Genomic DNA, 11,893 nt, shown 5'->3' on the forward strand with positions numbered 1-11,893 from the left:
TACGGGAAGCTATGGAACAAATCATAAAAGAACAAAAGGAACACAGTCAAATTCTTACCTATATGTTTAAAGAACAAGAGGAGCAAGGGCGTGACTTAAGGGACTTGAAGCGCCAGAAGTTATCTCTTGCAGGACCAAGCACCCCAAAGATCAGAGGAACCCCCGTTCTCCCAGAATAAAGGTTGTTAATTTCTAATTTCTGCCTTAACTCTGTGATAGTGTCCTTATAGAAGTTTACCTTAGGAGTCATATAGTAGTAAAGTGTGTGCTGGGGCTGAGACTTAAGTAATTCACGTGTATAAGGCCATTTTGGGCGTTCAACGCCAGGTTTGGATCCATTTCTGGCGTTGAACTCCAACTTTTAATCCTTTTCTGGCGCTGGACGCCAGAATTGGGCAGAGAACTGGCGTTGAACGCCAGTTTACGTCCTCTATCCTTGAGCAAAGTATGGACTATTATATATTGCTGGAAAGCCCTGGATGTCTACTTTCCAACGCAATTGGAAGCACGCCATTTCGAGTTCAGTAGCTCCAGAAAATCCACTTTGAGTGCAGGGAGGTCAGAATCCAACAGCATCAGCCGTCCTTTTTCAGCCTGAATCAGATTTTTGCTCAGCTCCTTCAATTTCAGTCAGAAAAATACCTGAAATTACAGAAAAACATACAACTCATAGTAAAGTCCAGAAATATGAATTTTTCCTAAAAACTAATGAAAATAAACTAAAAACTAACTAAAACATACTAAAAACTATATGAAATTAACTCCAAAAAGCGTATAAAATATCCGCTCATCAATATCCCTTGCTGGCGTTGAACGTCAGAACTGGTGTTCAGCACCAGAAGGAGAATGAAGGCTAGGGCATTAAACGCCCATTCAGGAGCAATCCAGGACCATTTTTTGGTCCCCTTTGGGCGTTGAACGCCCCTACCATTCAAAAAAAAAAAACGTCCCCTTCTAGCGTTCAACACCAATCCCAATGTTAAACACCCAGGGGGCATGGGTACTCAAGTTTTGAAGCTTCATTAGCCAATGGGTCCCACCCAACCACTACCTACCCCACCATTCATTCCTTCCTATCCCTTCTCTCTCCTTTTCCACCCATTTTTCCATCCACATTCTTCCATCCCATCACCCATCAATTTCTTCGATTTCCACACTCCACCTTTCCCTCTACCCAATACCCTCTCATCAATCCCATCACTTTCTTTTCTCACCCACCTCACCCACTTCAAATTTAAAATCCCCCCAATTTCCCCCCATAAATTACCTTCTCTCCTCTATCTTCTTCTTCTTTCCTCTACAATTCTTTTTCTCTTTTATTTCTATTTTCTCGAGGATGAGAAAAGTTCTTACGTTTGGTGTTGGAAAGCTCCACTTTTTTCCTTATATATCCTATCTCCATGGCACCGAAAATTGGATAATTCTCAAGAAAAAAAGAAAAAGCCCTTGCTTCCACCTCTGAGCTATGGGAGACCACAAGATTCCTCACTAAAGCCCATCAAGACCATTTCTATGACGTGGTGAGGAAGAAAATGGTGCTTTCCGAGGTCCCCTTTAGGCTCAAGGAAGATGAGTATCCAGAGATCCTACACCAAGTTCTGAGATGAGATTGGGAAATTCTGGCCAATCTCATTTCCGAGGTTGGAGTATTAATGGTGCAAGAATTCTATGCCAACGCCTGGGTCACCAAGAAGCATGACACTAGTGTGAATCCAGACCCGAAGTATTGGCACACCATGGTCAGAGGGCAAATCATAGATTTCAGCCTTGAGAGTGTGAGGATGGCGCTACAGTTGCCTCAGTCACGAGCTGACCCTCAATCATTCACTCGAAGGGTCAACTCTGACCAAAGGCTAGAGCAAGTTCTTACTGATATCTGTGTGGTTGGAGCTCAGTGGAGGAGGAACGCCCAAGGCAAGCCGTACCAACTGGGTAGGCTTGACCTTAAGCCAGTGGCTAGAGGATGGTTGGAGTTTATCCAACTCCCAATCCTCACAAGTAACCGCTCTGAGGTTATAGTTGAGAGAGCAGTGATGATCCATTGCATCATGCTCAGCAGTGAGGTGGAGGTACATGAGGTGATCCCTCAAGAGATCTACAAAGTAGTTGAAAAGCCCTCCACCCAAGCAAGGCTGGCGTTCCCTTACCTCATTTACCGCCTATGTGGAGCAACTGGAGTTCGCATAGGAGGAGATACCCTGATTGACAAGGAGAGACCTATCACAAGAAGGGGTATGGAGCACGCCAGGGAGCCTGCACAAGGACCACAGTAAGAACCTATTCCGCCACCTCCACAGGAGATCCTGGAGATGCCTCAAGGGATGTACTTCCCTCTCCGTGACTATTAGGATCAATTGACTATATCTCTAGGGGAGCTGACTTCATCTGTTGATCAGCTGAGGATAAAACATCAAGACCAGTCTGCAATCCTCCATCAGATGATGGAAGATCAGAGGAGCATGAGGGAGGAGCGGATGAGGCAGGGGCGCGACATTGAGGAGCTTAAATGCTCTAGAGGATTTTCCGGAGGGAGCAGTGGTCGCCATCACTGAGGTGGTCTAGTTTCTTTCTCCCTTTTATTTATTTTACCTCTATTTTCTTTGTACTCTATTTCATTATCTATTTTCTATTCTAGTGCATGATCACACTTAGGATTTCGTATTTTTTAGTATTAATTATTTTTTGTTTTATTAAAGATGCCTTATGTATTCCACATCAAGCTTAAAAAGAAAAATTTATTAAAAAGAGAAGCAATAAGATGCATAAGGTCTTGAGTTATATTATAAGTTGTTCTATTTACCTTAAAGTGGTGGCCTTATCTTTATTTTCTGAATGTATGAATTAACTGTGCAAACTTGATATTGGAGTTGAGCATATTGGCTCTTGAAGAATAGTGAATTTAGAAAAGTATTATTAATTCTCTGAAATGTCAAAAAGATTGATTCTTGAAGCAAAAGAAATAGCCAAAAATAAAAATGAAAATAAAAAGAAAAATCAAAAGAAAAAGGTCCAAGGCTTTGAGCATCAATGGTTAGGAGGGTCAAAATTGGCCTAAAAAGCTCAAAGTAGTTGATATCCCTAACTATATGCTTGTGGTGTAAAGGTGTCAAGTAAACCTTGGGACTGAACATTTAAAGTCAATACCCAATGCTATAAATAGTACGCTTAAGGCTCTGAGCACCACTGTCTGGGAATTTAAGCAAAGCTAAATTCGAATCCAAAGGGTTCTCCCAGTTAAGTGCTTGTGGTGTTTATGTATCAGGTGGTAATATTTGAAAACAAAACACTTAGAGTCACGGTTAGGATCAAAAGTGCAAAGCACCAAAAGAAAAGAAAAGCTATGTTCAAGAATCAAGAAAAACTTAAGGAAGGGAATCAATAATATCATCTAGATTCTAGTTCTAAGGGATGCTAATATTTTTGAGCTTCAAAGGAAAGTGAGATGCCGAAGCTATCTAGAAATAAAGTGTTAATAGCCCCATTCAGTAATTGGATCTAAGGTTCATTGATAACTCTAACCTGCTGTATTTTTCTCTTCCATTTGGTCCTATTTTGTTTTTAGTTGCTTGAGGACAAGCAACAGTTTAAGTTTGGCGTTGTGATGCGTGAGCATCTTATACCCTTTTTCTTGTTATTTTTATAGTATTTTTAGTTACATTTTATTTAGTTTTACTATGTTTTAGGGAAAAATTCATCTTTGGATGCTAGTTTTAGTTTTTATGTTATTTTTATGATTTTAGGTAAATTTCGGGTGAATTTGGCAGAGTCTTGTGCAGAGACGAAGAAAGGATAGCAGATGCTGTCAACCCTGACCTTCTTTCATTCCAACAAGCATAACTTGAGCTATAGAGGTCCAATTGATGCGTTCTCAATGGGGTTAGAAAGATAACTTCCAGGGCTTTCCAATGATATATGATAGTTTATACTTTTCTTCCAGAATCACTACCAAATCTGGCGCTAAACGTCAACATCTGGAGTTTAGCGCCTAAAGAGGAGCAAGCCCCAGCGTTGAACGCCCAAAACTGGCGTCAACGCCAGCCAGGGAGCAAGGACCAGCGAGCACACCTCCCTTATAGGCATTCAACTCCCAAATTGGCACTGAACGCCAGGAACCAGCCTAAACAATCACCAAAGTGGGCCCCAAAGTGGATTTTAGTACTCCTTAGCTTATCTTATCCTTGTAACTTTTAAATTTAAAATAACATATTTTAGGTTTAGCTTTTACTATTTAAAGAGAAGATCACTTAGGTTTAGGGACACACATTCAGACACAGATCTTCTATACTTTTAACTATTTTCTCTGTAAGTCATGAGCAACTAAACCTCCTAGTTAAGGTTAGAAGCTCTGTTTATTCTATGGATTAATATTATTACTTTCCCATTTTAATCTACGTTTGATTCCATTCTAAGTGTATTTTCGTTCTTAATCTAAATGAAATTGAGTAGAACGGAAGTATGACTCTTTTTCTACATGGGTTCTGGTGAGTCTCGAAAGGATAACTGGGATCGAAGCTTGAGAATACACCTCCTAGACAGCTAATCCACAACTCGTTGGGGATAAGGGAACATCTGTTGAGCCAGAATCTAGGGTGATTAGGGCCTTTGTGGTATAGACTAGAATGCTGAGCTTCATACTTTGATTCAAAAGTAATTGACCTTGTATGTGGCATTTTAGTAGGATCAGAGGAGATTAAATTGCTAAGGAATTGGGGTTTAATCACTTACAGTTTGCCATAGAATGAATCATTCATTGTTAAAATAGTTATTAAGAAGTATTAATCCGGAAAGATAAACATCTCTGAGACCTTAACTGTTCTCTTTCTTGAATCTATACCAACCTTTTATTGCTTTTCCTTATTATTCTATTTTATGCAATTTCAAACAACCATCATCTTTTACTATTTGCTTGACTAAGTCTAGCAAGATAACTATTCCTTGCTCAATCTAACAATACTCTTGGGATCGACCCTCACACACCTGAGGTATTACTTGGACGACCCGGTGCACTTGCTGGTGAAGTTGTGCGAGGTTAATTTTTGTGCACCACTGTTATATTGCATCCGATCGGATTTAATGGTAAGCTCTACTACCATTAAAGTTTATCCTTAATTTTGGTGTGTTTTGGATATATGTTGTGCGCTAACTTTTCTAATTTCGGTGCTCTTTTCATATTGCAGAATGACATGATGAGGCATAAGCATAACTATATTGATAAAAAAAAACAACTAAGAAGGCCTTTAACATCAATGAATCTAAGGAGTGCATACCTTTTCTGGACAAGAAAATGCTAGCATCCTCTCCATTTTTACGTTTTTATTTCTAAAACTTCTTAAATAATTATTTCATTTGGTGTCATTTTGATTAAAATAGTGTGCTATTTGCCCCAATTTGCTATGTAGGCCACTAGTGACTATGGATTGTGGATGTTCAAAATAAAAGGTTTCATGTGCTTGACCCACAACATAAATCATGTCTTTTCGATGAAAGAAAAAAATTTAATAAATTTGTTTTAAGTTGTTTACATAATAGATATTTTTGTTTTCTTTATGAATTCTCTAGTATTTGTGTTTCTTATATTTTACTTTCTATGATTCTCAGAGCTTTATTATATCACAAATGAAGGTGTTTGTTGGAGCATCACCTTTGGTAGACAATGGCGAGGGTATTGAAGCACCATATATTTAAATAAGTGGTTAGCGGACAAAGTTTGCATCTTTCTATTATTCTTTGCTAGTACATGATGTATGAGCATCTTCAGTTGTTTTTCTCTATCATTCATTTGAACAAAGTTAGTGATTTTCTCATTATAATTGAGATTCTTGTAACTTAATTGATATTATGTGGAGTTATTTTGAGCTTTGATATGTTCAAGAAATTGTTAAAATATTTTAGGCAAGGCCAAAGGAAAAGAGGAAAAAGCAGAGAAGCCCTAGGCAAGTGCAATGCCTTCGAAGAGAATTTGTAAATGCTGTAAATCTTGACCTCTTCATACTCAAGGAAGCATAACTTGAGTTATAGAAATCCAAATGAGGTAGTTCTAGCGGCGTTAGAAAGATAACATCTAGAGCTTCAAAAAGATATGCATATATTTATAGTGGACATTCATTTTGAGCCACGCATAACCAGCATCTTTCAGTTCGTAAAAATAGCTCCCCAAGGAAAAAAGGGCATGGCACATATGACGCCTTTGAACAGGGCCAAGGCATGGTGTGGGACGTCTAAACTCCAAGTGCCATGCTGAGCCAACTCCCAAGAAACCATTCAAGCTTAAAAACACCTCTAGGGACCAATAGAAGATGGCGTGCTAGCCCCTCCATGGAGTGCCACGCCAAGCAAGAAGCTACCCCCAGGCATGAAGGCGTGTCACACCCAAGCCTTTCAAGTGCCACGCCCTCCCAACGGCATGCCACGCTAGGATCAAGACACCTCCATGGATTCCTCCAAAGCATGGGCATGCCATGTTGTGCCCAAGTTCCATGCCAACTTCACCAAGTGGCATGTCGGGCCAAAGCTTAGGAAATCTCTAGGGAAGCCACCACAACGGCATGCCATGACAAGTCCATCAAGTGCCACCCAAGTTCAACATTTCACCCAAGTGTCATGCCACTTCACCCAAGTCCAAAAACAATTTCAAGGCCCATGATTTCACTTCAAGTAATGACCAAGCTTTTAATTTCAATTACAAAAAGAAGATCACTTTTAGTTTAGATTGATTAGGAAAGATTTTATTTGATTTTGTTTTGAATTTAAAAGTTAGGTTTAGGTTAGAATATAAATAAGTCCAAGAAATTCCACCAAAGAACATCCTAGTTTAGCTTATCTTAACTTATCTAAATTTTAATATTTGTTTTTGATTTTCTACATTATGAGCAACTAATCCTCTTCTATTAAGGTTAGGAGATCTGTTTATCTTTTCATGGATTATTAATCTAAGTTTTTTTTTTTTATTTTGAGGTCTATGTTTTGATCTATTTTATGATTAATTTTTTGTTCTTCATACCTAAAGACTAGAGTTGTTGGAAAACATTCTAACTCCGTTTTGAATTCTAGTATTACTTTGAAAAATTTAATATTGGAATTAGCTTGAAAACTCTTTTTCATGACTTTTTAAACTCAACTAGGAATAGTATTTTAAAAAGTGTGCGACTATATAATTCTTATAATCTTCAATTGGTTTAGAACTAGATTGAATAAGTGACATATAATTTGACCTAGGATCACTCTTGAATTTTATGTGAATATAAATAAAAATTATGCTTAACATCTTTTTTTAAATAATTTACTAAGAAATTAACGATTCATTGGGTTAATGAGAAATTGACTTGTCAAAGAATTGGAATTTAATTATTTATAATTTATCGTGAATTGATCTTTGCATGACTCGAAATAAATAAATACAAGGATTATTTTTCTAAAGAGTAAAAATCTCTAAAAACTTAACATTCACATCATTATTGTTTTTTACATAATTACTTTTCTTATTTACCTTGCCTCTATTACATGTTAGACTTCTCTGATTCTTTTGTTTCAATTGTATAATTAGTAATAATCAATTAAGTATTGCTTGCTCAATCTATTAATCCTCGTGGAAATGATATCCACTCACCGTAGTATTACTTGATACGATTCGGTGTACTTGCTGAGTTGGTTTTTATACCATCAAGTTTTTGGCGCCGTTGCCGGGGATTAATTGAGATTGACAACAAACCGTTTAGTTGATTCTCTAAATTAGACCTTTTTAATGTTTCTTTTCAACTCATCAGAAATTTTCTTCAATGTGACGGTGGGAATTTCCACCTTGCAAGTTTGGTATTCTTTGTGTTTTTGCATGCAGGACAACAAAGAGAAAGAACTTCTCCAATTTGATCCAAAAATTGAGGGAACCTTCCATTAATTGCAGAAGAAATCAAGAGCTCAACAAGAAGTAGAGGAACCCAAAGTCATGGCAGCTGAAGAGAATAATCCAAGGAAGGTGATTTTGTTACCCCACCAGTGATAGTTGTGGAAATAGCATAGTGAAGCCTAATGTACAAGCAAACAATTTTGAATTAAAGCCCTCACTCATTCAATTGGTGTGACAAAATCAATTCGATGGTAGTCCTCAAGAAGATCTAAATTTGCATATATCTGGCTTCCTATTAATATGTGATACAGTCAAGAGTAATGGAGTTTCTCCCGAACCCATCAAGCTAAGACTCTTCCCATTCTTTCTAAGGGATAGAGCCAAATGATGGCTCGAAACTCAACCCTTGTATAGCATAGCAACTTAGGAGGATTTGGTTAATAAATTCTTAACCAAATTCTTTTCACCATAAAAGTTGCCCAAGCTGAGGCATGACATTCAAACCTTCACTCAAAAAGAAGGAGAATCTATCTATAGAACTTGGAAAAGATACAAGGAGATGTTGAGAAAGTACTGTTATGATATGTTTTCAATTGGTTACAACTTCAAACATTCTATGATAGATCTCCCATGCCTCAAGGACATTGCCTGAATCATCAACAGGGGATTCTTTACATAGAAAGGCAACCGAGGAAGCATTAAAATTAATTGACATAGTGGCCAATAATCAATACATGTACTCAACCGAAAGAACAATTAAAAGAGGGGTAATGGAGTTGAGCACTGATAGAGGCCGAAAGCTGGTTTGGAATTTCACGAAATAGAAAATATGTGTTTCATTGTAAGCATAATCCAAATCCACAATCGATCCTCTCAATCAAAGTTTAAAATATAAAGATTTTCACAATCCAAAACAAATAATAACTGGGAGTTTTAAGTCCCGGGTCGCCTCCCTCGGACTATTCAAATTAGATGTCACACTATTGGTTGTGAAGAAAGGGGTTTCTTCAATCAAGGAACGAAAGATTAAAAGAACTAAGAAATAAAAGAACTAACAAATGATCAAAAAGGAAATTAATATAATTAAAAAGGGAAACAAGATCAAAACTTAGTGAAAATGCGATAAATGCATAAAAGAGCCTTGACATGGAAATGAGAATTAAGGAATTCTATCATTGTCATAACCACAACTATGGTAATTATGATGAGTTAATCTCACTTCGTCAACCCCTAACATCGAGGAGTAAGTCAAGCAAGCATAATTGATCTTAATCCATAAGTCCTAGCTAACTTACTAATTGATATTAGTAAAAAGCTAGCGTCAATAGAAACAAGAGCCAACTAACAACCCAAGAATTACCACTAAATGTCGGACATTATGACTCTAGTATCCTAGGAACTCATTCCCAAGCCAAGGTGTGAAAATCTACTCAAAATTACCAAGTGGCATTTTCACAAACATGTTGTGGGCGTAAAAACAAAACATGGTAAATTGCAAAAGATAATGAAAACTATAACAAAACTATTCACAATATCAACAATAGACACTCAATAAATCATATATAAAGCATAAAACATTAAATTCATCAACAAAACTTCAAGAAATCAAAATTGCATACATTAACAAAGTAACTTGAACAAGAGGAAAATGTAGCATGAGTAGTGTAAATAAAGAGAAGATTAAAGAGTACTTACAACGAGTTAAGCAAAATCCAAGATCAAAGCTCAAACTATAATGCTATAATGAAATCTATGTAAACCCTAAGAGAGAATTTCCTAAACTACACTACTCCTACTCCTGATGATGTTTTCTAATCTAAATGTGAGCTCTCTTTGATATGTGATGTTCACCCCTTGATATAGCACTCCAAATGGCTTCAGCAACTCTAAAAATTAGGCCAAGAGAGCCCAAATTTGTGAGTCACGTGGTATTTTAATGAAGTCATGCGCTGGGACTTGTGCGTATGCACAGATGTGAGCGTACGCACACTTGCTGATTTTTCCAGTTGTGCGTACCCACAGGAGGCTGTGCGTACGCACTCTTGATTGTGTGCTTCTCCTTTGTTTTCTTCATGAAATCTCCCTTTTTGCATGCTTCCTTCCACTTTTGCTTAGCCATTCAAGCCTAATTGACCTGAAATCACTTAACAAAACATATCACGACATTGAATAGAATAAAAGTGGAATTAAAATGATCAATTTAGGTACAAAAATTGCACGTTTTCACATTCAGGTTCAAATTAGAGAGAAATCACAAAAGTATGCTATTTTGGTGATTAAGTGCGAGTTTATGTCATGAAATCCATCCAAATCAAGACAAAAATTATAATCAAATATGGACTCATCAAGCACCATGGATTTACTTTTGGCACAAAACAAGATGATGTCTCAACAAATCTTCTCACTCACAAAACAATTGTAGCACATGCAAGTATCCACAGTGGAAATACAAGTTGTTGTCTGTAACTTGTGTGGAGGAGCTCATAAGGATGAAGAGTGTGGGTTATTCAAGAAAGATCAAGCATCCATGGAGCAAGTCAATTACATGAAAAACTTCTCAAGGCCACCACATAATGACCCCTTATCTAAAACTTACAATTCCGGATAGAGGAACCACCCCAATTTAAGTTGGGAAAATCAAGAGCCAAAGAATCTCAATGCACCTCATCAACAACAATCTCCTCCTATACAGCCATAAATTCACCAAAGGCTTTCTTCTCTTGAGAATGCCATAGAGAAGCTGTGTAAGTCCACATCTACTTTAGCTCAATCAACTTCCACCTTCATACAAAAGACTAGGAGCTTCATGGATGAGACAAGAGCCAATTTCAAGAACCAAGATGCTTTTATTAGAAACTTGGAAGTTCACGTGGGTTAAATTTCTAAGCAATTATCAAAATCTACTAACACATTCCTAAGTGACACAGAGATCAATCCAAGAGAAGAATACAAGGCCATTAGCTTAAGGAGTGAAAGAGTGGTTGGCAAGAAGAATGAGCAAGCTAAGGCACCCTTAGATGTAGAGGAAGAGAAAGAAAAGGAAAAGAACCATGCACAACCCTATGCTCCAAAAGAGAAGGAGACATTGAAGCAATATGAGCCAAGAATTCCATTTTGCCAAAGGCTTAAGAAGGAGAACAAAGAAAAGCAATACTCCAAATTCTTGGAAGTGTTTAGGAAACTCCAAATCAATATTCCTTTCATAGAAGCCTTGAAGCAAATATGTCTCTACATTAAATTCATGAAGGAGTTGCTTTCTAAGAAGAAGACTTTAAGAAAAGATGAGACAATGGTTATGACCAAGGAGTGTAGTGCAGTTATTCAAAGAGACTTTCCAAGAAAGATGAAAGATCCAGCAAGCTTCCAAATCCCATGCACTATTGGGAGCACCACCTTTGAGAAAGCACTGTGTGATTTAGGAGAAAGCATCAATCTAATGCCTTTGTCCGTAATGAAGAAGCTACAAATAAAGGAGGTAAAACTAACAGATATAGCTCTACAAATGGTGGATAGATCACTTAAGTATGCACATGGAGTAGTTGAGAACATCTTGGTCAAGGTGAAAAATTTTTTCCTTCCATCCGACTTTGTAATCCTTGACATGGAAGAGGATGAGAATGCTTTCATCATTCTAGGAAGACCATTCCTAGTCACTGGAAGAGCCCTTATTGATGTAGAAAAGGGAGAACTCATGTTGACATGATGAGCAATTAGTCTTTAATGTCTTTAAGACCATGCACCATTCGAATAACACAAAGAGATGTATGAAGATTAACTCAATTGATCCAAGTCTCCAAGAATCCCCTAATGAAATGCCTCTAAAGGTTCCAATTCTATGCTTGAAGGAAAGAGGAGAAGTAGCAGTAGTACTACCGATGGAAGACATAACAATCAAAGAAGAGAAAAGGAATAGGCCACCATCCCCAACTGCAATTGTCAAGACTACTTCTCTGGGTACCAACAAGACCCCTCTTGAGGTTAAGCGTACATCATCAAGTAAGGAGGAAGGAAAGACTCTAAAGAAGACCAAAGGGTGAAAAAATAAGATAA

General features: G+C 37.5%; 1 protein-coding gene across 1 annotated transcript; it reads left to right on the forward strand.

The window, feature by feature from the left end:
- LOC107636637 lies at nt 1,653–11,546 on the forward strand. The gene is made up of 2 exons (XM_016340134.1): nt 1,653–1,998; nt 10,771–11,546. The coding sequence occupies exons 1-2, from the start codon at nt 1,653–1,655 to the stop codon at nt 11,544–11,546; spliced, it is 1,122 nt and encodes a 373-aa protein (XP_016195620.1).

Source organism: Arachis ipaensis, chromosome B04 (genome assembly GCF_000816755.2).
Source record: "Arachis ipaensis cultivar K30076 chromosome B04, Araip1.1, whole genome shotgun sequence".
Classification (NCBI taxonomy): Eukaryota; Viridiplantae; Streptophyta; class Magnoliopsida; order Fabales; family Fabaceae; genus Arachis; species Arachis ipaensis.

Coding starts and splice junctions, on each gene's coding strand:
- LOC107636637 (XM_016340134.1), top strand. CDS start 1,653: ATGGTGCAAGAATTCTATGCCAACGCCTGGGTCACCAAGAAGCATGAC. Junction 1,999..10,770: donor CCAACTCCCAATCCTCACAA/GTAACCGCTCTG, acceptor TAAGTGACACAG/AGATCAATCCAAGAGAAGAA.